At 43.6% G+C, this 27,008-nt stretch overlaps 1 protein-coding gene across 1 annotated transcript in view; it reads right to left on the bottom strand.

Annotated features, from left to right (window-relative positions):
- TDRD9 (tudor domain containing 9) overlaps positions 1-27,008 on the bottom strand; it is a 261,914-nt gene that overhangs the window by 124,103 nt on the left and 110,803 nt on the right. The window contains exons 8-13 of the mRNA XM_068254351.1: positions 21,599-21,708; positions 15,074-15,132; positions 5,813-5,867; positions 5,537-5,621; positions 1,929-1,986; positions 511-615 (exon numbers count right to left, since the gene is read on the bottom strand). Coding sequence (XP_068110452.1) covers positions 511-615; positions 1,929-1,986; positions 5,537-5,621; positions 5,813-5,867; positions 15,074-15,132; positions 21,599-21,708 — 472 coding nt within the window. The remainder of the gene's footprint in view (positions 1-510; positions 616-1,928; positions 1,987-5,536; positions 5,622-5,812; positions 5,868-15,073; positions 15,133-21,598; positions 21,709-27,008) is intronic.

The following is a 27,008-nucleotide window of genomic DNA, read 5'->3' as shown; positions in this document are numbered from 1 at the left end:
GAGGTGAACATTGCTCGGATGCATAAAGTGAAAACGACTGAAGGCTGAAGTGGTTAAGCAAGCCTCACATCTTTAATGTGAAAATACATTTGTATTTATTAACAATACACAAACTTGTGTGCTCTGCATGTCTGAACCTTTAGCAAAAACACCCAGCATTTTCTCTAGTGTGTGGTTTAGTTAAGTTGTATGAAACATTTGCACCACTGAGGCGCCAGGTGTTACCCGGACCTTATACTGTTGTGTACTCCGATAATTTATTGCCTGAGGAAGCAGGTTTATGCCTGTGAAGCGCATTGCAGCCCCTTTGGAGTGTACCAATAACCTCTTTTTGCTTGAAATAGACAGTTTCCAGTGTCTGCTTATAGGAGGTAAGTCCACCACTGCCTCCCAAGCATTTTTAAACTTTTTATCGTTGTGATTTTACCCCATTGGCGCCTCTGTATTCTCTATATTTACACCACTGGTTAACAGTCCCAAAGTAGATGGGCAGTTCAATAGAAAAAATACCTTTTCTCTGGTCACAGTTGGTTTTGGAGGCCCAGCTCAATCTCAGACTCTGGTAGTTTGTCTCTTCATCGCATACGAGTGTTTTTGTCAAACAAAAATCAATCACTGTAAAAAGAAAATAAAAGCTGCAATCAAAGCTCACAAGAACGGCACCTCTGGACAATTTTTAAACAAAGTGTTGCAGTAAACGTTCCTCAAAAGGTAGGGAAGACTGATAAAACACATGTCTTTGTACTGCATGGAGCAAAGCAATGCTAGTGGGTTCTTCCTATAATGGATTTTAGTGGTGCTAGGAAGTACAGTATATTGATTACTATAACCTGATCAATATCTGGTCAGTGAGAAATGAAATGCTTTCCTGATCAGAGTGTTATCAGCCGGTTTATGACTAGCTTTAACCACTTCAGGACGAGAGCAATTTTCACATATCAGTGCTGCTCCCATTCATTTGCCAATAACTGTATTACTACTTATCACACCTAAATGATCAATGTATTGGGTTTTTTTCAGGACACATTAGGAGTTTAGTGAGTAATATTTTAGTTTAGTAATTACCTTATTTTCTATGCATTTTAAAGGGAAAATAAGGGGGGAAAAAACACACTATTTCTTCATTTACATCCATTATAGCTTTACAATGAACAGTGCTAACTAGAAGTTAACCCCACAAATTGTATTTGCTTATCCATCCTGGTTATTACGACATTTAGATTATGTTCCTAGTACATTGTATGGAGACCATATTGTATTTGGAAATAAAGGTGTCTTTTTCTGTTTTGTGTTTTTTGCTTTCTCATTTTACACTATCGATGAGTACAAAACCTTATTTGCAAAAATAAAAGTAAAATACCCTCATGGCAGACATATTTAAAAAGCCAAGTTCCTATTGTAACAATAGTTATTTTCTTTTATATTCTTTCACTTTGTTTTCATTTTACAAGTCTTGGTTTTGGTACAGAATATACAATATCTGTACTACCTTTGGCTCACTTACTATAAAGAATACACAAGACATAGCCCTTAACCCTAAAACACCCTAACACCTATTCTACTAATCACGGTTAAAATACCCCATATGTCTTGTGTAGCTACACTAATACTTTTCCAAGTTTTATTATAATTTTGAAAATTAATGTTTATGTTGAATTGAGCTTGTCCCTACCCATTTCTCATGTGATGTGGGTCCAAGCTTTAAAAACACACCAAAATGTATTCTACAACTTGTCCCAGATAAAATGATACCATATGTGCCTCATTTAGTAACAAACCGGTGGTGCACTCTCCACAATTACACTGGACGTGTATACTCATCCAGTTGGGCTGAAGTGGTTAAACATGGCCGTTTTGATCAAGACAAAAAATTGGACGAAACAAAAATCAAACACCCGATAAAGAGCTTATTTCCAATCTACACATACCATATTTCACATCCGACACAGTTATGGAGCTCTCAGCAATGTTGGTTGATAAAATTATCTGTGAAACAGAAAAGAAAAATTATAATGACTTGAGAGATGGAGGGAAATCAATGATTGGCTCAGAAACTAAACTACAGCGGAGGAAATAATTATTTGACCCCTCACTGATTTTGTAAGTTTGTCCAATGACAAAGAAATGAAAAGTCTCAGAACAGTATCATTTCAATGGTAGGTTTATTTTAACAGTGGCAGATAGCACATCAAAAGGAAAATCGAAAAAATAACCTTAAATAAAAGATAGCAACTGATTTGCATTTCATTGAGTGAAATAAGTTTTTGAACCCTCTAACAATAAAAGACTTAATACTTCGTGGAAAAACCCTTGTTTGCAAGCACAGAGGTCAAACGTTTCTTGTAATTGATGACCAAGTTTGCACACATTTTAGGAGGAATGTTGGTCCACTCCTCTTTGCAGATCAAATCCCTAAGGTTTCGAGGCTGTCTCTGTGCAACTCTGAGCTTGCGCTCCCTCCATAGGTTTTCTATTGGATTAAGGTCCGGAGACTGACGAGGCTACTCCATGACCTTAATGTGCTTCTTCTTGAGCCACTCCTTTGTTGCCTTTGCTGTATGTTTTGGGTCATTGTCGTGCTGGAACACCCATCCACGACCCATTTTCAGTTTCCTGGCAGAGGGAAGGAGGTTGTCGTTCAGGATTTCACGATACATGGCTCCGTCCATTTTCCCGTTAATGCGATTAAGTTGTCCTGTGCCCTTAGCAGAAAAACACCCCCAAAGCAAAATGTTTCCACCCCCATGCTTGATGGTGGGGACGGTGTTTTGGGGGTCATAGGCAGCATTTTTCTTCCTCCAAACACAGCGAGTTGAGTTAATGCCAAAGAGCTCTATTTTGGTCTCATCAGACCACAGCACCTTCTCCCAGTCACTCACAGAATCATTCAGGTGTTCATTGGCAAACTTCAGACGGGCCTGCACATGTGCCTTCTTGAGCAGGGGGACCTTGCAAGCCCTGCAGGATTTTAATCCATTGCGGTGTAATGTGTTTCCAATGGTTTTCTTGGTGACTGTAGTCCCTGCTAATTTGAGGTCATTCACTAACTCCTCCCGTGTAGTTCTAGGATGCTTTTTCACCTTTCTCAGAACCATTGACACCCCACGAGGTGAGATCTTGCGTGGAGCCCCAGAGAGAGGTCGATTTATGGTCATTTTGTGCTCCTTCCATTTTCGAACAATCGCACCAACAGTTGTCACCTTCTCTCCCAGCTTCTTGCTAATGGTTTTGTAGCCCATTCCAGCCTTGTGCAGGTCTACAGTTTTGTCTCTGACATCCTTGGACAGCTCTTTGGTCTTTCCCATGTTGGAGAGTTTGGAGTCTGCTTGATTGATTGATTCTGTGGACAGGTGTCTTTTATACAGGTGACTAGTTAAGACAGGTGTCCTTAATGAGGGTGACTAATTGAGTAGAAGTGTCTAACCACTCTGTGGGAGCCAGAACTCTTAATGGTTGGTAGAGGTTCAAAAACTTATTTCACTCAATGAAATGCAAATCAGTTGCTATCTTTTATTTAAGGTTATTTTTTCGATTTTCCTTTTGATGTGCTATCTGCCACTGTTAAAATAAACCTACCATTGAAATGATACTGTTCTGAGACTTTTCATTTCTTTGTCATTGGACAAACTTACAAAATCAGTGAGGGGTCAAATAATTATTTCCTCCACTGTACCTGTATTTAAAAAGCTGTTTGGCTAAATTTTCAGCGACTGCCACTGTTAACACGTGCGTTAAGCAATGATGCACTGCGTTGGGATACTAGTGTCTGTTGCATCCCATCACCCTGAATGTTACATAGACTTATAACTACAATGCAATACTGGGCATTACAATTACTCCATTACATCACAATGCATCACCGTGAATTTAGCATTCAGGACCCTACAACATATATAAACTTCTATACAACATAACAAACGTGAACTCTTAGAAAGATTACGTTTGTATATGTATGCTTAAAGTGAGCCTGAAACAAGTAAAATTATTTAAAACAAACACATGATGTACCTGCAAATGAATATTACATACTTACCTCGACGCCAGTTCCTCTCAGAAGCTCACCATTTTCTTCTAACAATGATTCCTTATAGTTCTGAGAAGATTTTGTCAGAACTGAAATATATCAGACACTGTCAGTTATATATCACTTGCTGTCAGTTATATCTTAAAGCACAACTGATGTGAAAGATACCGGTAATGTCGTTGCTTTCCTATGGCTCACATAGGATAATACAGTTTAATAGTGTGCTGACCTGGAAGCGGTTACAGGGTCATTGCCATTTTTTTTTTAGAATGGAGGATGGAGAATGCCATCGACCACAGTGGACAAACAGGATGTGGGAGGAGAAAGATTGTTGAGTAGACTCTGCGGAAGGTAAGTATGATGTGCGTGTTTATTTTGACTTTTAATTTGCAGTTCCACTTTGAGGTTAAAATCTTTTAAAATGAGGCATTGATTAATACATTTGCACATTTATACATCTGCTGTAAAGGATTGAAAAATATTCATATGTTACGCATTAAAGGAAATCAGAGAGGAACTAAATTGAAAGATTTATACAAACCTGGGACTTACTCCAGCCCCATCCGCACGGATCATTCCTACACCACCATCCTCCGTCTTCTCCAGCTCTGGTACCGGGTCCCGTAAGTTCGGCCAGTCTGAGCGTGGTTTGGCCAGTCTGCTCAAGCGCCGTGCGCTCTCTCTCCGGCGGAGAATAGTACTGCACAGGCACAGTAATATTCTCCGCCGGAGAGAGAGCGCACGGCGCTTGAGCAGACTGGCCAAAGTGACGGGATGTGGTACCAGAGCTGGAGAAGACGGAGGATGGTGGTGTAGGAGTGATCCGTGCGGATGGGGGTTGAGTAAGCCATAGGTATGTATAAATCTTTTCATTTAGTTTTTCTCTGGTCGGGTAGCAAATTACCGATCGCCTAAGGTTTTTGGAAACGTGGCAGTAACTGTGAATCTCACATGAAATACAGACAATTCAAATAACTGCACCAATATCAACAGGAGTTAAACCCACTAGGAGAAAACTTGGAAAAAAAGTGAACTGGATAAGGGCCAAAGTGTGGTTTTAGAACCACAACTGTTACAGAATGATGCAATGTTATAAGAAAAAATGCTGTATTACAGAAAATAAAAATATGGAGACTTTTTTGTTACTAATGCTCTATTCATTATCCGTACTACGCATACATTTCATATCATAACTTGATTTATAACAGACGCCCCAGAGTAGAGTAACATATGTTAAAAACATTTTAAAATGGGAGGTAGTGGTGGACTTGCCTCCCCAAATAGTAACAAGTTGAAACATTCTTTAATTGAACACTCCAAACCTCCAACACATTTCAGGGGCATTCACCCGCTTCATCAGGCAATCAATAGGAGTAGGTGTCAAAAAAATGTCACCAGCAAAAGCGCCTGCAGCCTGAGATTTTCTGACAGTTACTCCTATCCATTGCCTGGTGAAGCGGATGAATGCCCATGAAACAAGTTGCACTGTTTGAAGTGTAACTACGACGTTACCTTTCTGTACCCCAACACAGGTGTCATGAAAACCATGTTCTGCTCATCCAGGGTAATGCTTGAGTGCAGAGGATAAACATGGAGCCTATAATCAAAGAGCACAATTACTGTAGCATACAAGATGGCTTACATATCGCCCCCATCTGAAACTCTAAATATGCAACATAAGACAGATTATGTACCAGTCAAGGACAATGTGTACAGGCGTATAGAATGGGATGGCACAGAATTTCCAGGCACAGGAGAGACATACAACTGCTCAAACGATATACTTGCCTTTTGTGGATCATGTTTGTGAACAGGTCATGCATGTAGTTTATTTCATTTATACCTGTAAACAATACATGAAAAATATTTAGATACTTTTATATGAAAATACTGTATACATGGATTTGTAGAATACACTGCTGTGCAGTAGCTCTAATAAACAGTAAAAGAATATGCAGCTGATAGAATGAAGTCCCGAACTTCAACACACAGCCTTTTTCCAGAGTCAACCGGGGGTGGGCGGAGTAATGTAATGAGGTTGTAAAAGACTGAATAAACTTATGTTACAAAAAGGGTAAAAAACGAAGCAATGGTCACGGAGGAATGTATTGAAATGATGAAAGAAGCGAACCTGAACTTTAAAGTTCGACACCTTACCTTAGTACAGGAAAGGCTCTGAGTCGCATGGATCCTTACCATTCATCTGTCCAATCAGTCACTCCAGCACTGTGACAATGGACCACCTGTGACTGTGTCTGATTTGGAAGCTTGGTACACATGCTTTCATTGTCACCATCAGCCCAACCGGCACTTTTATTAAGCCTAAGATCTCTCAAGAGATGCAGATGGCGGTTCCTTATAGACCGTACTATGTTAAGTTTATGTTTCTAGGTCCAATCTAGGATGCCGATCTATGCGAGAGCCCAGTGGGTTAATGCTTACATTGCTGTGATTGAGTAACCTCCTGAGAGGTGCAGGTGACAGTCCTTTGCAAACTGTATTGTCCTATGTCTGATTTATATTTGTAGTCAGTAATGAGGAAGAATGAACTGTATGCCTTACAGGGCTGTGGAGTCGGTACAAAAATCATCTGACTCCTCACTTTATGAAACCACCAATTCCAGGTACCCAAAACTGCTCCGACTCCTCAACTGCACAGCATTGCTGCCTTATCCTGGAGAAGCAATGAAGTAACTTTTTTCCCTGAACCTGTGACTATTACTGAACTGAAAGCACACCCAGCAACACTAACTAAGAAAATTCCCAGTAATTGTGTGGTAAAAGCACACCAACTCCTTGCTATTTAGTGCTGTTATATTATGAGGCTGCTGCTGAGCTTTCCAGGGTGCTGAAATACGGCTGTTCTATCTCCAAGTCCAGGAGATAAAGCTCAGTTATACCAGGGGGATTCAGTCTCCAAGCTAAGCTAATAGATAAGCTATACATTAATGAAAATAGAAGTGTGATGATTACCAAGACTAAAATGTATATTAGAAATGAAAATTCAATAAACATTTGAGTAAAAAAATGAATATTAGAATCAGATTTATTTCGCCAAGTTCAATAGGGGCTGACCCCGGAATGGGTTTGGCACAAATACAAGATGGCCATTTCCAATACTGGCTGCTGTAAGAGAGAAAGAGAAACAGGAAAAAAAGGCTTGTTGGTATCCACAGGACTTAGCATGAGGGCAGCCCGAGTGACTGGCTCTGAGAAAATTCCGTAAAGTGGATCCGAGATGAACTTTTACTCATTGCATAATTGTGTTCCTTTCCTATTGTTTATAGGGCATTCCTCAAGCCAAATACTTTGTTTAATACTCTAATTCCCTATAAACTAAACAAGCCTCACCCACAGCTTTTCAGAGTGCCTTGGCATTTTCAGACAGTAGCAAGGGCTTATAGGAAATCAGTCTGGGCAGGAGGGGGGGAGGTGTTACTAGCCAGAGATTTCAAAGGCAGAGGGGAGGAGGGAGAATTAGGTTTTCACAGGCACTATTCAGATACTACTGCAGAGAAATAGACCAGGCAACTGGTATTGATTAAAAGGAAATAAATATGGCAGCCTCCATATACCTCTTACTTCAGTTCCCCTTTAACTCTTCCTGTACTGGAAACAATATTAGACTTATCTCTCTGCTCCTAATGTTGTATTTCTTAGCTGTACTACACATACAACTCATATCCTTTTTTCGCTTCAGTGTCTTTTTAAATATGTCATATCAACAGATGTTTAAATACACTCATACGAATGAGTAACCTCAACACAGTAAGGGGCATAAAACAGCATTCAGAGGCCCCTCTTGTGGAAGGTGAATTAAACACACAAATATAGATCATACAGAATATTTCCTTTCTCAGTGTCCCTACCGTGTGATAATCATGCACAAATCTAGATTAGACAAAAAAAAAAATATGTTACAGAGTAAATCCTTATGACTTGTCAGTCCTGTAAAATCCACATTAAACCCTTCTAGCAAAGTATATGGCCTAGTATGCAGTTAAAGGTGTGCAGATTTGTAATTCTAAACCATGTAACAGTCCATTGCTTTCAAAACCTGTAACATATTCCCACATCTAAATGACATAGCTAAGCAAAATCATACATTATTGCCAACAGGGTAGGGATACTAAAAATATTTACCATGCTGGTCTGTGACTGGACAGCAAACCATAAAGTGGACCTGAACTCTTGCACAGGACAGAAGGAAAACCGAGAGAAATGCAACCTGTATGTGTTTAGAGAGTTTAGCCTATCTAATTCCCCCTCATTTATGTCTAATCACAAGTTGTAATTTTATCTCTCTCCGGTGTCACCTGACTGCCATGGCAGATAAGCTCATTTGAAAGCACAAGACGTTCACAATATACGGTATCTGCTTCCATTTTTTTTAAAGAGAAACCGTAACCAAGAATTGAACTTCATCCCAATCAGTAGTGGATACCCCCTTTCCCATGAGAAATATTTTCTCTTTTTCACAAAGTGATCATCAGTGGGCTTAGTATGGCTGATATTGTGGTGGAACCGCTCCCACAGTGTAATGTCAGGACCATGGTTCTGACATCACACTGTAGGAGCCTTGTTGCTTTGTAGGAAATAACAGCTGTTTCCAACTGCCAAAAAAAGCAAGCATCATCTCCTTCCACTGATATCACCTGCCAGCAGTAAAAATGTCACCATGTGATAAATGTCAGAATGTAAATCAGGGAGAGGAAAGATTTTACAATGGGCAAACATTGACTAAATCATTTATACATAATTATTGTAAAAATGAAGCACTTTTTTATTACATTATTTTCACTGCAGTTCCTCTTTAAAGGTGGTTATGCGGTTGCGTATCTTTTAGAGCAGAGAGGACTTCTGAGTTCAGGTCCATTTTAAAACCATTTTTTTTTTTCTGAAGTAGAAGAGAGTGATCTCAAGCCTCCACTGTGCGCCATCTTGTAAATGGCCTGTCCACACTTGTGCATTGGCTAGCAATACGGGGGGTAGCCGCATGTTTTACAGACGCACAACCACCTGTGCTGCTGGCAGCTGATCCCATTCAGGTACACTGAATGGAATTGCACTGCTCAGCGCACTGAAATGCACCAAAAATAAAAATATGAGACTTTGTTCTAGATTATTCTCTATTTGTCAATGATCACAGACCCCAGTGCCACAGGGGCATCATGTGACACATCGTCAGTACGTGCCAGTGTTACACGTTGGCATGTCCTGACGTCATGTCACCTGACGCCGCTGTGGCCATGGAGACCCGATGATGGAAGAGACAATTAGGTGAGCTAACCCTCTCACTTAAAGGGAACCAGAGACAAAGCACCCTCATGTATTTTACCATATATATCAATGGGAACATGAAAGTAAACACCTATCCTGCTCTCTCTTTCATTCTTCTCTGCTAAATCTGCCTGTTATCAGCCCTGATAAGAATCCGACTGAGCATTCAGTCTAGCTTTCACCTGAATGATTATAGCTGAGTCAGTCTTCTGTGATGTCTTTTCAAGCCCAAGCCTGCCCCCTTGTGGCTCTGCTTTGCTGCTTCGAGGATAAATGGCTTGAAAAGACATCACAGAAGACTGACTCAGCTATAATCATTCCGGGAAAAGCTAGACTGAATGCTCAGTCTGGGATTCTTATCAGGGCTGATAACAGGCAGATTTAGCAGAGAAGAATGAAACAGAGAGCAGGGTAGGTTTATGTTCCCATTGATATATATGGTAAAATACATGAGGGTGCTTCGTCTCTGATCCACTTTAAAGTTAACCAGAGGTGAAAATAAACTGAGGAAATTATCCTCCTACTCCTATAAGTGACTAAGTATCCCAGGTTTTTTTTTCAATATATTTAAACATTTACAAAGTAGGTTGAATGTTTACGGTCTCTAATCAGTGGCAGCTATTAAGTGTCCCAGAGTTAGAAAAACATCAATAGTTCATGTATTTTATATCCCTTTGCGCTCAGAAGTTGTTTTCTGCCTGGAAAACTTTTATGGCTGTAATTTGCTTATCAGTGATGTTACTATATGCCTGACAAGCAGGGATCGGCTTTCGAGTGAGGAAGTACTCGAATTCAAAATTAAAATGAGGTGCCTCATGTGTTTACCACGGGAGACCGGAGGGATACTTACCCAGAAGTCCGTTGGCTTCTATGTGTCTTCCTTCTTCAAGCCGGAAGGAGGAAGTGCGGTAGAGAGTCGTGCAACATGTCCTATAGGTCGCGAGTGAATTGAGACACATAGAAGCCGACGGAACTTCTGGGTAAATAACCCCCCGTCTCCTGCGGTCACACCTGAGGCAATCAAGCCTCATTTTAAATTTAAAATTCGAGTACTTCCTTACTCGAAAGCCCATCCCTGCTGACAAAACAGAAGCTGTCACTTCCATGCCTAGAAATTAACTTTCAGACAGCAAAATAAACCAAGTAAAACAGCCTGGCTATTAATATGTTTTGTACTGTACACACACGTTTATCTCATGATGTCACATATCACTGCAGGTACACTTTAAGACTGCTCACAACTCTGCAGAGAGGGAGGAAGAGAGGAGAGGAATGCAGCCTGCGGTCTGCAGCCTGGGCCGCACAAAGTTTGCCCAACCCTGGGCTAGTATGTGATTTGTTACCCGAGTTTCGGGTACACTATAAACATACAAGCAAGCTGCCTTAAACATTATAACCTAAATAAAAAAAGACATAGCAATACGTACAAGAACAAACAAAAAGGGCCTTGTGGAAAGAGGGCACAATGGAGAGAAGGCATGTTCTTTGCATTATTTCCAACAAACGAGTTATGACATTTATAAACCTGAGGCTGCGAGTCCTAGATAAATGAGTTGACTGACAGGAAGGACATTTTCCCAGGCACTGCAGGCTATGCATACATTCACCAGTGCATGCAGCAGTGCTGTGTGGTCTGTGAGCTCCCTGCCTCAGACAAATCATTGCTCTCAACAACTTCACCTAAAAGGCTGCTCAGTGTCCTGAATAATGTCCAATTAGAGCACGAGTCATCGCACCCATAAACACGCCCAATAAAACTGGTCAGGAACCTTGTTCTTTCTCTCAGGCTCTATAGCCAGCTGATGAGTGAAGTTGCGAGGCAAAATGTCAGCTCTCCGCTGTGACAAAGCGTTAGTCATTTTTTTATCACGCTAAAAAAAGAATCTGCATGGCCCTCAATCAGTTCAGATTAACACAGAAGAGCGAAGGGAACGAAAATCTACTTAAAAAGGACAAATGACAAATACTAAATGAACCATAATTATTGTGTAAAAAAAGAAAAGAAAAAGAAAATTTGCCCTCACAATTTTCAAGTTATTAAAAGCTCTCAAAGTGGGATTGTCAGCCATAAAATCAAAATTCCACTTACCCACTGCTCTGTGTTTATTATACAGTCTACATTCTGACCCTGCATTGCAAGCATTCCTATATAATCATAAATGTTTCTGCTGTAATGAATCTTATCTCAGTCAGCCTAGCTCTATTTGGTACATTCCCGAGGAGAGGAAAGCTTGTTATCCCACCTCCCGCATTCCTGCTCCTCACTGATTGGCCGAGGGCAGTTCAGTGTGACATGAAGCTGAGAAGGGAACTACACCTCACTCCTCTGCAGAAGCTTCTGAAATACAGTCTATGCTGTGCTCACACGTGTTTACAAAGCAAACTAGGGAAAAAAAGAGAGAGAGAGAGAGAGAGAGAGAGAGAGAGAGAGTGAGTAAGGGAGGAACATGGCCACCTGATCGATTGTTTTAACGTATTTCTAGCTGAAACCATCGATCGGGCATGCTGTAAAATCTCAGTCTCAAAGGCTCGTTCATGTGTGCGGCAGTAAGCGTTTCTGATGGTCTTTGTGCGTCCCCTGTATCACGTGACAGACCATACGGCACATGTATGGTCGTCACTACAAATGCCGGCGCCACGTGGTATAGGTGTTAAAGGAAGCAATTCCAAAAGACATTGGTGGAGGAGAGGATTCGCCCCAGTGTGAGTTTGGAACACTCATCACGGGCCCCAGGAAAGAAAAGGGAGGGGGAGAGATTTAGGGCCTGTTTCCACAGCTCGCATGAGGTCGCATCGTGCTGCCGCGGGTGACTTCCAGAGGATCCAGATGCGGCCATCTGTTGCTGCCTAGGGTAATCGGATGTGTGCCGCGGATATCTGCAGTATGCATCAGTTTCCTTTCCCGAGTCGCATAGCAAAATTCGCATGCAAAGGAAACTACTCAAATGATATGAATTGGCTTCAGGTTTGATGCAATGCAATGTGAATTCGCGGCTAGTGGAAACGGGCCCTTAGGTTGGTTCCCATTGGAGCATTGCCAGCCTGAATTTTTGGAGACAACAAGTAACCTTCCTGGCGGTAACCCCGGTAAGCCGCGCAGGAGGTTTTCTCAGGTCCTGCTGGGCCGATTTGCACAATTTCTTTTTTGCTGCACACAGCTAGCACTTTGCTAGCTGCGTGAGCACACCGATCGCCGCCGCCTCACGACGATTCGCTGCGCCCCCCCTAGACCCCTTGCGCAGCCTGGCAGCGCTGAGGGGTGAATCGGGACTCCCGATGACGTCACGACGTCATCCCGCCCTGTCGCCATGGCGACGGGGGAAGCCCTCCAGGAAATTTCGTTCTTTTAACGATATTTCCTGATCGCCGATCGCCGGGGGATGCTGCTGCACAAAAAAAAAAAAACAGACCGCCAGGGAGGTTAAAGTCACAAGTCAAAACAAGATTTGGTAAAGGGGAGAATGAGCACCTTGATACCATGAAGTGAGAGATAAAATGAGATAGCAAAATAACATTACCCCCAGCGAACAAGCCGGGGGTAGCGGTATTCCATAAAAAAAAAAAAAAAAAAAGTTTAACCACTTCACAACGGAGAAGCACCAGCGCGATTTGTACCTTGCAGCCCTGCTTCTTTTTTTCTGTGATATGATTGGTTATTGGGGACTGGGGTCCCCATAACCAATCATTGCACTGCAGAGCGGGGGGGTGTGCGTGCGCGGGGGCGCGCGATCGCGCGCTGCACGTTTGTTTACATATCATTGCTATCAATGGAGACTGCTTCTGTTTGAAGCAGTCTCCATTGTGTCCGCAATCGGCACGTCTAATTGGATTTAGGAACGCTTGTTCCTAACATCCAATTAGTCACCTGCTGTGCTGGCTGGAGTGTGCACGCGAAGTCCCCGCCCACTCCCAGCCAGTAAACAAACAAGTGCGCCTTTCTCCATCCCTGGGGGTGAAGCAGTGCGCATAGGGATGGAGAAATTTAGCACTGGGGGGGTAAAGTGGTTAATATATACAAGCACAAAAAATATTAACAAAAATATATACAGTGCCTGAGTACATTTGTTGTGCGTGGTCCGGTATTTGTCATGGAGAGAATCCGAAGACATAACAACAAACGTTTAGGTGATACCTTTAATGACTAACTGTACAAGATTTCATTGCAAGCTTTCAAAACTTTAGGTTTCTTCCTCAGGAATGTTTCAGAACTGGATGAGTTCATTCAGGTTTGATGGCTTTGAAGCATGGACAGCTTTCTTTAACTCACACCACAGATTTTCAATTATATTCAGGTCTGGGGACTGAGAAGGTCATTCCAGAACGTTGTACTTGTTCCTCTGCATGAATGCCTTAGTGGATTTTGAGCAGTGTTTAGGGTTGTTGTATTTTTGAAAGATCCAGCCCTGGCACAGCTTCAGCTTCGTCACTGATTCCTGAACATTGGTCTCCAGAATCTGTTGATACTGAGTGGAATCCATGCGTCCCTCAGCTTTGACAAGATTCCCAGTCCCTGCACTGGCCACACAGCCCACAGCATGGTGGAACCACCACATTTTACTGTAGGTAGCAGGTGTTTTTCTTGAAATGCTGGGTTGTTTTTCCTCCATGCATAATGCCCCTTGTTATGCCCAAATAACAATGTTAGTTTCATCAGTCCACAGCACCTTATTCCAAAATGAAGCTGGCTTGTCCAAATGTGCTTTAGCATACCTCAAGCGGCTCTGTTGGTGCTGTGAGCGGAGAAAAGGCGTCCTCTGCATCACTCTCGCATACAGCATCTCCTTGTGTAAAGTGCGCCGAATGGTTGAACGATGCACATCGACTCCATCTGCAGCAAGATGATGTTGTAGGTCTTTGGTGCTGGTCTGTGGGTTGACTGACTGTCCTCTCTATTCATCGCTTCTGTTTATACAAGATTTTTCTTGGTCTGCCACTTCGAGCCTTAAAGGGAACCTAAACTGAGAGGGATATGGATGTTTCCTTTTAAACAACACCAGTTGCTTGGCAGTGCTGCCGATCTCTTTGGCTGCATAACACACCTGAAACAAGCATGCAGCTAATCCAGTCTGACTACAGTCAGAGCACCTGATCTGCATTCTTGTTGAGGGACTGTGGCAAAAAGTATTAGAGACACAGGATCAGCAGAAGAGTCAGGCAACTGGTATTATTTTAAAAGGAAAAATCCATATCCTTCTCAGTTTAGGTTCCCTTTAACTTGAACTGGGCCTGTGGTCTTCCATTTCCTCAATATGTTCCTAACTGTGGAAACAGACAGCTGAAATCTCTGAGACAGCTTTCTGTATGTAGCCTTCCTCTAAAGCATGATGGTGAACAATCTTTGTCTTCAGGTCATTTGAAACCCCCATGTTGCTACTCTACAGAATAAATTAAAAAAAGCGGAAGGGAAACGTAAAATTGACCCCGTTAAATACTCTTTCATAATTGGATTCACCCTGTATGTACGTCAGAGGTCACTGAGCTTACCAAGCCAAATTTGAGTTCCAGTAATTAGTTCTAAAGGTTTTCAAATCAATAAAATGCCTAATTTTATTTAAACAATTATTGCACACTTTCTGTAAATACAATAAACTTCATTTCACTTCTCAAATATCACTGTGTGCGTCTCCTATATGATATTTAACTGACTTTTTTTATCGTAACGACCAACGATTTATACAGGAAACAGGATTAACAAGGTTGCCCAAACTTTTGCATCCCACTGTATATATTAGTATTATTATTTTTTTTAATGTATGCAAGGCAACTTACCTGGCAAAAACACCAATACACTGTTTGGTTCCATGGCTGATTTTGAGAAGCCCTTTTGCCTAAAGAAAATAAAGCACAAGACAATTTAGCTATTTCAGGGCACTTTTGCACCACATTTGTGTTGTGATTAAAAAAAAGTCCTGCATGCTGCATTTTTTTTCTTATAGCATCCAGTGAAAATGGGAAAAAGGAATCACAAATCAGAATTGCGATTTGCAGTGTAAAAGACGCCTCAAGCGGGATTTGTAAGCACTCGCCTCATTGAGTAATTCTGAAGATGCGCAAGTCTAGGCTCGCACATGCGCAGTACAGAACCGCCGTCTTCGTAAGCCCTCGGGGACGCATGTGCTTCCAAAGCCTTCGGAGCAGATTCGAAGGTGTGCAATTTAAAAAAACGGGACAAGAGTGGACCAGTCCCAGATTTGTTAAAGAAGGGAAAAAGGGCATCCCCCTCAGATAACGCTCTATCGAACACAAATGGACAAAAATAGGAAGACTAAAACCCATTAACAGTGTGAAGTTAAGTTATTTTAAACAGGAGATGAGAAATTATCTCCTAGGAGAAAACTTTGGTGAAAAGGGGAATTGCATATGGGCCCAGGTACCAAAAAATTGCTCAAAGGCCTTAACTCAGACGTCTGATACTTTACCACTGCTGTGGAGTCAGTACAAAAACAATCTGACTCCTTTGTTTATGAAACCACCGACTCAGACTCCAGGTACCCAAAATTGCTCAGACTACAAAGCCCTGGATAATACAATCGTATAGCTTAGGCCCACCAATTCCTGTTTTCTTACAGTACAATCTCAATTTTATCAGAAATGTGAGACTGTACTGAACATTTACCATTAATGGGCTACACACTGTAAACCAGATTCTAATGGTCACGTCTGGAAAAGACAAGATAGAGCGCCTTCTACCTCATAGGACATGCTCATATAAAGATCTCTTTACCAAAGTCTAAGGGCACTTAGACTTTGGTAAACCGGATACCGGAGAGCATTTTGCGGGTTGTTTTTGTTTTTTCAAAAACCGCATCCATTGACCTACATTAAAGCCAGTGGTTACCAATCTAAAAATAAAAAAGTCAGATACTTACCTAAGGAGAGGGAAGGCTCGGTCCTAATGAGCCTTCCCTCTCCTCTCCCGGTGCCCTCGGTGCTGCGCTGGCTCCCCCGTTCGCGTCCGCCGCCGCAGGGACTTCGGAGGTCTTCGGAAGCACTCGGGCTTCCGAAGACGGGCCGCTCCATACTACGCACGCGCGAGTGCGTCATAGAGGGCGCTCGAGCATGCGTAGTATGGAGCGGCCCATCTTCGGGAGCCCGAGTGCTCCCGAAAGCTCCCGAAGGCTGCGAAAGTGGCAGTATTTGACCGAACTGGTCGAATACTGCCACAGGGGATCCTGCGCGGGACCGGGCACCGGGAGAGGAGAGGGAAGGCTCATTAGGACCGAGCCTTCCCTCTCCTTAGGTGTGTATCTGACTTTTTTATTTTTAAAGAGGTAAACATTCACTTTAAAGTTGCTCGGCCGGGAAATTGCATAGAGTATTCCCAGCATTATGGCTGGAATTGTATCAGGAAAAAGACAAAAAGGCTAGGCCAGCGTTTTGCAAACTATGGTCCGCAGGCCGGATTAGCGCCGCTTGCGTTGTTACTCTGGCCCACCAACAGGCAGCCCCCCGGTTGCAGAGTAGTGAGCGTGCAGTAGCTAGGGGAGACTTAAAACTTCCCTGATCGGCGTTTAGCATTGTGTATCCATGGTAACAGGATATAACATGACACAACGGCTGCCAGCGTGCTGGCACATCCCGACGTTGTATCATGTGACGCCTTGTTGCTATGGAGCCGTGACTCTGGATGGCCATCAGGTTAGCTTCAAGTTCCCTTAGCTACCGCCCACTCATGACCCTGCAGGAAAAGAAGGGGGAAGAGGAGAGGAATGCGGCCTGAGGTCCGCAGAATGCGGCCGAGTTTGCGTAGTTTGCTCAGGCCTGAGCTAGTCTGTGTATGGTGCACAGCTTATAAAGAGTTAAAGTCAGAGGGTGCTCAGTTTACTTAAAGGGACCTGGGCATTTTTTAAATTACAATACAAACCTCCCCTGAATGAGTCTTCATTTGGTGCTGGACTGAGGGGGGCCATCCACCGCCGAACCAGCCCAGACCACTACACACTGCCTGAGGGTTCCACCTGTCCCACTGTTTCTGCAATTGTGTTGCCGTCATCCCCCTCCCCCATCCAGCCACACAGAATGGCTCTCCCTATGAATCACAGCTCACCCAATGGGAAACTTGCATGAACCCTCCCCCCCCCCCCCCCCCCCCGTCTGGAGCCACGGCCTCATCCATCTGATCCCCACCTACAGGAAGCGCCTGGAGTGAGTAAAAACGGTTCTTAAGTCCACCAAAGTGTGGTCATGCGAGTCTAAACTCATATCAAGCTTATGTCGACACTGTAACTTGGAGCCAAACTTGGATGCATGGGAAAACCGTGTCACCTCATAGATCAGTTTCTGTGAGGATTCCTGTATTCCAACCAAGTGGTTCAGAGTACTTATAAACAAACTATGGTTCTATAACTCCAGCAACTGCGAAGGTGCACAGAAATGACGCACAAGTATAGCAACAAGGACTACAGGATAGCTAGAAACAACCTTACATGGACTGAACTAAAAGCTACCAAGGAGAAGTACGCTGCAAAGATATGAGACAACCTTTGCTTAGACGACTCACAATGTAATTTAGTGATCTGGCACAAAATACTACTAAACCAGGCAGGGAGTCACCTGTACAAAGTTTGTATCTTTACTTGTTATGATCCAACTCCTGTACAGGACTTTTAGCAGGGCAAAATGAATAACCGCTTTTACCAAAGGGCAGTTTAGGATATATGCATCATCACTACAGACACTTTGGTAAAGCAAATCTGACTGGACAGAAGTTTTCACATCTGCCTGGAATTCTTCAGCTGCACACGCCGACTGATAACGAATCATTTACAGCCCTTTGTGCATGAACCATGCAGGCCAAACTTACACACGTGCCCCGTCAACAATGATTCTGTTTCCACCACATGAAACACGGCTGGAAAATATAGCAAATGTCTGAACAAATTATTCACTTTCCTCCACGGCTCCGATTACTGTGATGAATTTCATCTGCAGACATCTTGCTATGCTTCACAATAGAAAGGACCTTTATATTACCATTTAATCTTTAAAAAAAAAAAAAAAAAAACACACACACACACAAACAAAATAAAATCACTGAGCGCTAAGCAGTGAGCCGCTAGACAGAGACATGTGTCTGTTATGTAACACAGGAGAGGAGACACAGAAGGCTTTATGGAAAGGGGGAGAGAGGGGGCGGGGGTTCTAGCAGCCTGACATTAAAAATAACAGCCTTGCAAACTGAGGCAGTCCATCTCCTCAACATACAGCAGCTGCACGGTGTCCAGGAACCTCCTAATGCTCCGCTTTATCTCTATAGCAGAGGTGGAAAAATCTTGAGATTCCACATAGCGGCTTATTCTCAATATTATTTCCATCAAACCTGAAGCAAAAATAAAAATAAGATGATAAAAATTATGTGTAGTACAGCTAAGAAATAGAACATTAGTAGCAAGAGTCTCATATTGTTTTCCAGCACAGGTAGAGTTAAACTTCAGTTATCTATACAAGAAAGCTTCTCTTAAAGAGAACCTGTAACAAAAAAAAGTTCCCCTGGGGGGTACTCACCTCGGGAGGGGGAAGCCTCAGGGTCCTAATGAGGCTTCCCACTCCCCTGTAGCTGCAGGCAATCCGGCGCTGGCTCCCCCAAAGTGTCCCAGAATGCTCACTCGACAAGCCTGACAAGCGCTGATTTATTTACCTTTCCTGGCTCCAGCGGGGGCGCTGTTGCGGCTCGCCGCACGGAGATATGCAAAAATAGCCGATCTCCGTCGGGTCCACTCTACTGCGCAGGCGACTTGCACCAGCGCAGTAGAGTGGCTCGGCAGCAATCGGCTATTTCCGCCCATCTCCGAGCGGAGAGCCGATACTGCGCCTGCGCTGGAGTCAGGAAGGTAAATATTTACATCCCCGCTGTTCGGGGAGCTTTATCTCCGCCACTGTGGGACCGAGGAGAACGGGGGAAGCCTCAATAGGATCCGGAGGCTTCCCCGACCCGAGGTGAGTACCCCCCAGGGGAGGTTTTTCTCATTACAGGTTTTCTTTAAAGAGATACTGAAGCAAACAAAAATTGTTATTTTTACTTTCTAGTTCGCTTCAGTACTCTCAGTAGATGTAAACCGCCGCATCCCTGCCGCAAAACGAGGGCTTTATACCCCCCAAATCCCTGGGGACAATCCTGCCGGCACTTCCTAAAAAAGGCAGAGCTTTCAGCTGCAGCTCTGCCTCTACTGATGTCAATCGCCGCCTCTCTCCACCCCTCTCCCTTCACTGAGAGGTGCAGGGAGAGGCGGAGATCAGCACACGATTGACATCAGTAGAGGTAGAGCTGCAGCTGAAAGCTCTGCCTCTCAGGGCAGCACAACCCATGACCAAGATGGTCGTGGAGGTTTGCCCCGGGATTTGGAGGGTCTAAACCCTTTGTTTTGTGGCTAAAGCAGAGATATCCGAGAGCCCAATATAGTGTAGTATGTATTGGATCAGGGAGAATTAGTGTAGAGTAAGTATTATACTTACAAACATGGGTTACCATATATAGGCAGGTGGGGAGATTAGACCTGTCCCCACTCAGGAATAAGATGTCGCTCTCTGAAGAAGGAAAGGAGGGTTTGTCACCCTTCCAACCACCAAGGGTGGAAATCTTGACACGTAGATGTACAGAGGCGCCAAAAGGATAAAATATGCTAAAATGTTTAAAATATTCGGGTGGCGGCGGTGGACCGGCCACTCAGAAATAGACTCGATGCTGTCGCTTAAGATAAAGACAATTTAAAAAACAAAACAAAACAACTATAGAACAAAATAAAAATGAGACTTATCTTTGCTACTAATGTTCTATTCATTATCCGTACTACACATACAATTCATTATATACATTTTTTTTCCCCCTTCAGGTTTGCTTGAAAGAAATGTAATGTATGTGTATATGTAGCTAGAACAATGAACAGTCCATGAAAGAGCAGCTCACCGCAGGAGGGGTGATGAGCAGCTTACCGTGGGGAACAATGCCCTCACTGGAGCATCGGGGATTGATAAAGATTCAGCATGCCTGATCAATAGGAGAAGTCGGGCGGCCTCGGTACACATCAGTGTTCTCCCCAGGCTCTTTTAGCCGGGTGCTCCACCCGGCTAGTTTTGATGAGCTTCCGGCTCACCTCCTCCTTTACTATAAGCAGAATTGCGCACAGAAGCACCCTGCATTCTCTTATATCGCCTCACCCGGCTACTTTTTCGTGCCACCTGGCTACTATTTCATGCCACCCGGCTGGAAAAAATTTCTGGGGAGAACACTACACATTTACTTGTTTCTCGGCCAATCCAACCTGTGTACTTAGCTTAAAGAGACTAACAAAATGTTCAGCCTAATTTCTTCTATTCTATAAGTTCCTATACCTGTTCTAATGTGGTCTGGATTACTGCAGCCTTTTCTAGTTGCTCTGTCTCTGTAATATATCTAATCTTTTCTTTGTAAAGCTTGGTTGACCCAGAGAGGAATGCACTGCCTCTGCTGTGATAGGGAGAAGTTATGCACCCCCCCCCCAAGGTCTGTGTGCTTTGTTTACTCTTCACAAACAGTGTCTCTGCTTTCAGTTTCAGCTTGTCTGTGATGCAGCTTGTGATGCTGAGGGGGGGAGGGAGCTGCCTGTCACATGCTGAGAAACTGTGAGAATCCCAGACTGGAGTTCAGATAATTCACTTCTGGAGGGCAAAGTTTAGAGTGTCATAACACAGGGCTGTGGAGTCGTAGTTCGAGCAACTTTGGGTAACTGGAATCAGAGTGTGAATCGGTGGTTTCATAAAGTGAGGAGTCGGAGTCAGATGATTTTTGTACCAAATCCACAGCCCTGGTAAATATTAGACTAAAGAGTCTGAGTCGAGGAGTCTGAGCCATTCTAGGTACCTGGAGTCGCTGGTTTCATAAAGTGAGGAGTTGGATGACTTTTGTAGACTTCACAGCCCTGCTAGAACTTCTGAGCCTATACGCTCCTGTGATGTAAATGCGGGCCTGAGTCTACTGCACCCACTACATAAAGGTTGTCTACTGTCTACATCAGTCACCTCCATCCAACCCCCCCCCCCCCCAAAAAAAAAAAAAAAACACCACCAGTTGCACTCTCACAACCTCACATAATCGCAGATTACATGATCCTTCTGTGTGATGTGTAGGCACTGGGACATAGACCAGGGAGAATGGCTTGCAGTTCCACATTCAGAATAAGGAAAGTTTTGTGTGCTTCAGTGGTGAAAAGATGAGATCACAGACCTTACGTAAGTGCAAATATCATTTCAGATATAAACATTAAATGTACAAATAGGTGCTTCATGTGATAGACATTCCTCTTTCATAACAAAACCCACCTTTGCTCTTCTTTCTCCATGTCTTCAAATAACTGAATCAAGGATGTAGCAATTTCAAACAATTCTTTGCTGATTCCTGGTTCATTACAGTGCTGAGATGCAACCTCCAACTGAAAGGATTCACGTGAAAAATATAAAAACATCATGAAAATGATGTAAGTGAAAACTGTTGAAGACATACACAGGTGGAAGATCCTCCAAGTGAGCCATACAGGATATATACCCCTTATCACACTACATGATAAACAGCATATAATAGATAACCCGAAGTTAAAAAAAGGCAGAGTTGAACATACTTGAAGCAGTCACTTCTAACCCCTACTAAGTATGCTACTTTATATGCAGAGCTGTGGAGTCCGAGACAGGAGCTGTGGACCCAAGAGTCTGCAAGATAAATCCCAATGCCTAATAAATTTAAATTCTAATAAAAAAAAAACCCAATACGTTAAAAGTGTACAATTTCACAGAAAATGGTCATAATAAAGTACTTTACTGCTGTAAAACTAAAGTGGTTGTTAAAGAGGAGCTGTTAGGTATAAGGTCTCAGAGAAAAAAAAAACATACATCAGTAGCTAAATATTGGCTGTACTTACATTACATATGCATTTCACTGTCCACGTTTGGATTTCACAGAATTTTTATATAGTATTTGCAGAGAATGATGCTCCTGACAGCTCATGGCAGGTTCCATGTTTGTCTGTCTCCTATGAAGCCAATTGTGATGTCATATCCTCCCTGCTTCCTGATGATTCCACTCACAAAAAAGATCCTAATGGACAACACTACTGTGCAGTGAATATTAATTAGCCATGTGGCTAGGAACAATAGCAGACTCATGCAGTATACTCTAACGGAACATGTGCCCTGTGATTTTTCAGTGCTGTGAGTTTAGGCTGCTGCTGTTAGAAGCTGCTGTAACATGAGCCTGTAACTTCTCAGTGAAAGCAGCCTTAGGGCGTGATAGGGAAATGAAGGGGATGACCCAAGGTAGTGCACTGGGGAGAAGCAGCCCCAGAATGCCTTGCAGTATCTGTTATGCTTCCTGCCGGCCTCCTTACAGAGCTTGGGAATAACCAGCCTTGCTGTTCAGCACACATCACAGTAAGAGATTTTTAACTTCAGTATTGCCTCTTTGGCTAACTGTTTAACACAGGAGAATAGAGGTTTAAATTAGCTTTTGCAGCCTGACAGTTACTCTTTAAAGAGACTCTGTAACAACAAAAACCTCCCCTGGGGGGTACTCACCTCGGGTGGGGGAAGCCTCCGGATCCTAATGAGGCTTCCCACGCCGTCCTCTGTCCCACGGGGGTCTCGCCGCAGCCCTCCGAACAGCCGGCGACTGTGCCGACTGTCAGTTCAATATTTACCTTTGCTGGCTCCAGCGGGGGCGCTGTGGCGACTTTCGGCACGGAAATAGACGGAAATACCCGATCTCCGTCGGGTCCGCTCTACTGCGCAGGCGCCGGAAACTTGCGCCTGCGCAGTAGAGCAGACCCGACGGCGATCGGGTATTTCCGCCTACTTCGGCGCCGAGAGGCATCAGAGCGCCTGCGCAGGAGCCAGGAAGGTAAATATTGCGTCACCGCTGTACGGAGGGCTACAGCGGGACCCCCGAGGGACGCAGGACGGCGTGGGAAGCCTCATTAGGATCCTGAGGCTTCCCCCACCCAAGGTGAGTACCCCCCAGGGGCCGTTTTGTCGTTACAGTTCCTTTTTAAAGCTTCTTGATTAAAAAAAAATTACCTAAATGTCTTATTCGCTCCCAACTTTAGGGTTTATTTTTATTGATTTATAAAGCACCAACATATTCTATGGCAATGTACAAAGTAAGAAACGATATATGGGGTACAAAACAATACAGACTTTTAGATTAGGTTCACTTGTATTAAAATCGTATCCGTGGCTCAGTTTTTTGGCCCTGATCAAAAACGGAGCCACGGATACCAATGGTAAAATTAGCAGCCTTCTTCACTAAAAAAAAAAAATGGATCCGTCTGTTTTCAGGAGGATCACTTTTGAAAACCGGAACGGATAGTCCGGATTTGCAGCATTTTCACAGCCCGCACATGGATCCGGATACACGGAGGGGTAGTGGAGTGCAGTGCAAAAACGGATCTCCCTCTACACAGGCTATTCTTTCACACAAAACGGAGGGAGATCCACATTGCCGACTGCCTGCTCCTCTCCTTCACATCACCCCAATAGGTGTCCCCAGGTAGCCTGAGGGGGTAGCAGCTAGGACGGGGGGTAGCGGGCACAACAGCGGGGAGGGGGTCGTCCCCTGTCCCCGCTCCCCCTCCAGCTATTTGCGGCAAAAGTAAAGAGCAAGCAAGCGAGGAAGTTTACCTTTCTTCCTCTGCTCGCCGCGTGACTTCCGGCAATGCCGCCTACTAGAGGGCGGCATTGCAGGAAGTCACGGCAAGCAGAGGAAGTAAGGTGCTTCCCTGTTCGCTCTTTACTTTTGCCGTAAATAGCTGGAGGGGGAGCAGGGACAGGGGACGACCCCCTCCCCGCTGTTGTGCCCGCTACCCCCGTCCTGGCTGCTACCCCCTCAGATTACCTGGGGGACACCTATTGGGCTCATGGCTGCAGCCATCCATTTTGGGGGGGGGGGGGGAAGAAGGGAACCCCCCCTTCCCCCGGAAACTGATCAAAAACGTTTGCTGCTAAAAGGCAGCATGGATCCATTTGCGTTCAGGTTTTCAATCCCAGGATCACAAACTGCAGGCTCCATTCAAGCAAACGGGCCTAGTGTGGACCTAGTCTAACACGTCCATGCAATACTTCCTGGTTAGCATACTTATAGTACGCTAATAGAAAATAATGTGCAAGGACATCTTATGGCCAAATAGTAAAATTACACCTACATACATTTACTTTAATAAAACGACCCACAATTACATTTAAGATTAACTCCTTCCCTCCAACACTCTCCCATAGTACCCAATTTTTTTTTTTTTTTTTGCAAATAAAATATTGGCGCTATACATTGTACTACGGAAATATATGTATTAGTGTAATCAATCAATAAGTTTTTATTGAAAATTTCAACAGCGATACAAAGAAATCAGTAAACGTGGCAATAATTACAGAAAACTTGCATTGGGTGATATTCAGGTTGTGCATCATAGATATCCCTAATAAGGGATAAAGGTGAGATGTAGTAGAACCAGAAAGTGAGGATAACTGGAAAAACAGGTACAGGGGAAGATCGAGTCTGATCAAGTGGTCACCTCCCATGTTTCAGGCTCTTGAGGAGTGTACTAGGGAAATATTTTAAATGCTGCAATAACCGAGACAAATGGCCAAATAAAATGCGTGGCTTTCATCCACAGTAGAAGGTTTTATTTTATAACTATAATGGCTGAAACTGAGAAATAATGATCCCCCCCTTTTTCTTATTACTCCCATTAAAATGCATTTATAGTAAAAATAATTCTTAGCATAATGTACCACCCAAAGAAAGCCTAATTGGTGGCAAAAAAAAGGTATAGATCTTTTCGTTGTGATTAGTAGTGATTAAGTTATTGACAAACTAAAGGGAGGAGCGCTGAAAGGTGAAAATTGCTCTGGCCCTAAAGTGGAAAAACCCCTCAGTGGTCAAGTGGTTAAAGTTTATTTGCACTTCTAGGAGTGTGACTAAAACAGAACCCTCCCATAGGAGAGGGCGGCAGGTGACACTGTGTCAGAAGGAGCAGTGCTGTGGAGTCGGAGTCAAAGCAACTTGGGGTACCTGGAGTCAAAAGTGTCATAAAATGAGGAGTCTGATTTGGATGATTTTTTGTTACTTATGTTTTGCTTACTTTACTGTGCACATGCGGTTCGGAACTCGCCCCTGTGCAATTCTGAATCACCAAGTGCGGCTTAAGGGAACTTTAGAAATTAATTGACGGAGGGACCTAACTGAATAGTTAGAGGACTGGGGACAGGGAATGGAAGAGACTCCGAAAACAAAAAGCAGCATCTGGAGACTCAAAAATCTAGCCTATAAGATTTCCCCCCCTTCTAATTCAGGGGTATTTTAAATTAGACTAATAACATTTATATACCTACACAATATATACCTTGTGTACCGGAGAATTTGTTGCAACACCACCTCTAAACAGGAGGAACTAAGAACATCGTCACCCCCCAGAGTTTACCTCAAAACCCTTGGAGTCAAAAGCCTTCCGTCATTCTGCCCCTAAGCTTTGAGCCCCCTAACACGCTCAGTCAAGACAACTCTATCCTTGGAGGTGTTTAAAACCAGATTGAAGGCCCACCGGTTTAGTCTGGAATTTAAGGACATGTAGATATTCCTCTGTGGCACAATCCACACCAACAATTTAATGGTCTGACACTATGAGTTCTATGGGAGAAAAGGACCTTACAACTACATATAGCTTAGAGAGGTAAGACTTACCTCTTCAACTTTTGTCTAATAAAGACGATTTCATTGCTCTCCAACAAAGCACTCTCTGAACACCTAGTTTGGAGCTAGACCAACACCTTTTGCGCCGCTCTGTTGGGGTACAGCAGTTTTACTTTGATGTTATGGCTGCCTGTAAAACTACTTATGATCAGTTGTAGGGAGGACACATCATAAGGCTATACTTACAGCCACTCCATCACATGGGTAGAGTTCTCTATGACATGTAGCAGGCTAACATCGCAATCAATTAACTCAACAATCCAAATGCCAGTCAACCTTTTCACCCCCTCCTTCCATAAATACACCCAAGTAATGAAAGAAGCGTCGCTTAAACATTAGGGCGGATTTTTCCAGGTCCGTGGGGTCAGTATAAAAATCATCCGACTACTCAGTTTATGTAACCACCGACTCCAACTCCAGGTACCCCAAATGGCTCGGATCCCTCGACTCAGACTCCTTATTCTAATACTTACCAGGGCTGTGGAGTGGGTACAACAACCATCTGACTCCTCAGTTTATGAAACCACCCACTCCAGGTACCCAAAAATTGACTCCTCTGACTCCACAGCCCTGAATTTATCGAAACCAGAGCAAAGAGAATTGCAACAAGCCTGGTGTAAAACCAGCATGGAAGTGGACAAGTTACTCAGTGCAACTACTGTATATACTTGCATATAAGCCTAATTTTTCAGCACAAAAAATGTGCTGAAAAGTTACCCCCTCGGCTTATATGCGAGTCAGTGGAACAGAACGGATGGAGCAGTTTTTGTGTCTGGCAGAGGAGCGTAAGGATTGTGCACTAGTGATCCTGCTCTTGCCAGCTGGCTCCCTGCTGTTTATGTGCTCCCCATCCCCTGCAACATGGTGTGCAGAGTGCGCTGCTCAAGACTACCTGCGTCTCCTGGCTTGTGGAGCGGAGCATGCCAGCAACATGTTAGCGGTGCATTGAACAGGGACACAGCTTTATCATTCTTGGGACACATCTGGCTATGGGGAGAG

The sequence above is a fragment of the Hyperolius riggenbachi genome, chromosome 9 (assembly GCF_040937935.1).
Source record: "Hyperolius riggenbachi isolate aHypRig1 chromosome 9, aHypRig1.pri, whole genome shotgun sequence".
Classification (NCBI taxonomy): Eukaryota; Metazoa; Chordata; class Amphibia; order Anura; family Hyperoliidae; genus Hyperolius; species Hyperolius riggenbachi.
The sequence above is the reverse complement of the archived record's forward strand: the minus strand, read 5'-3'. Positions and strand labels throughout refer to the sequence as shown.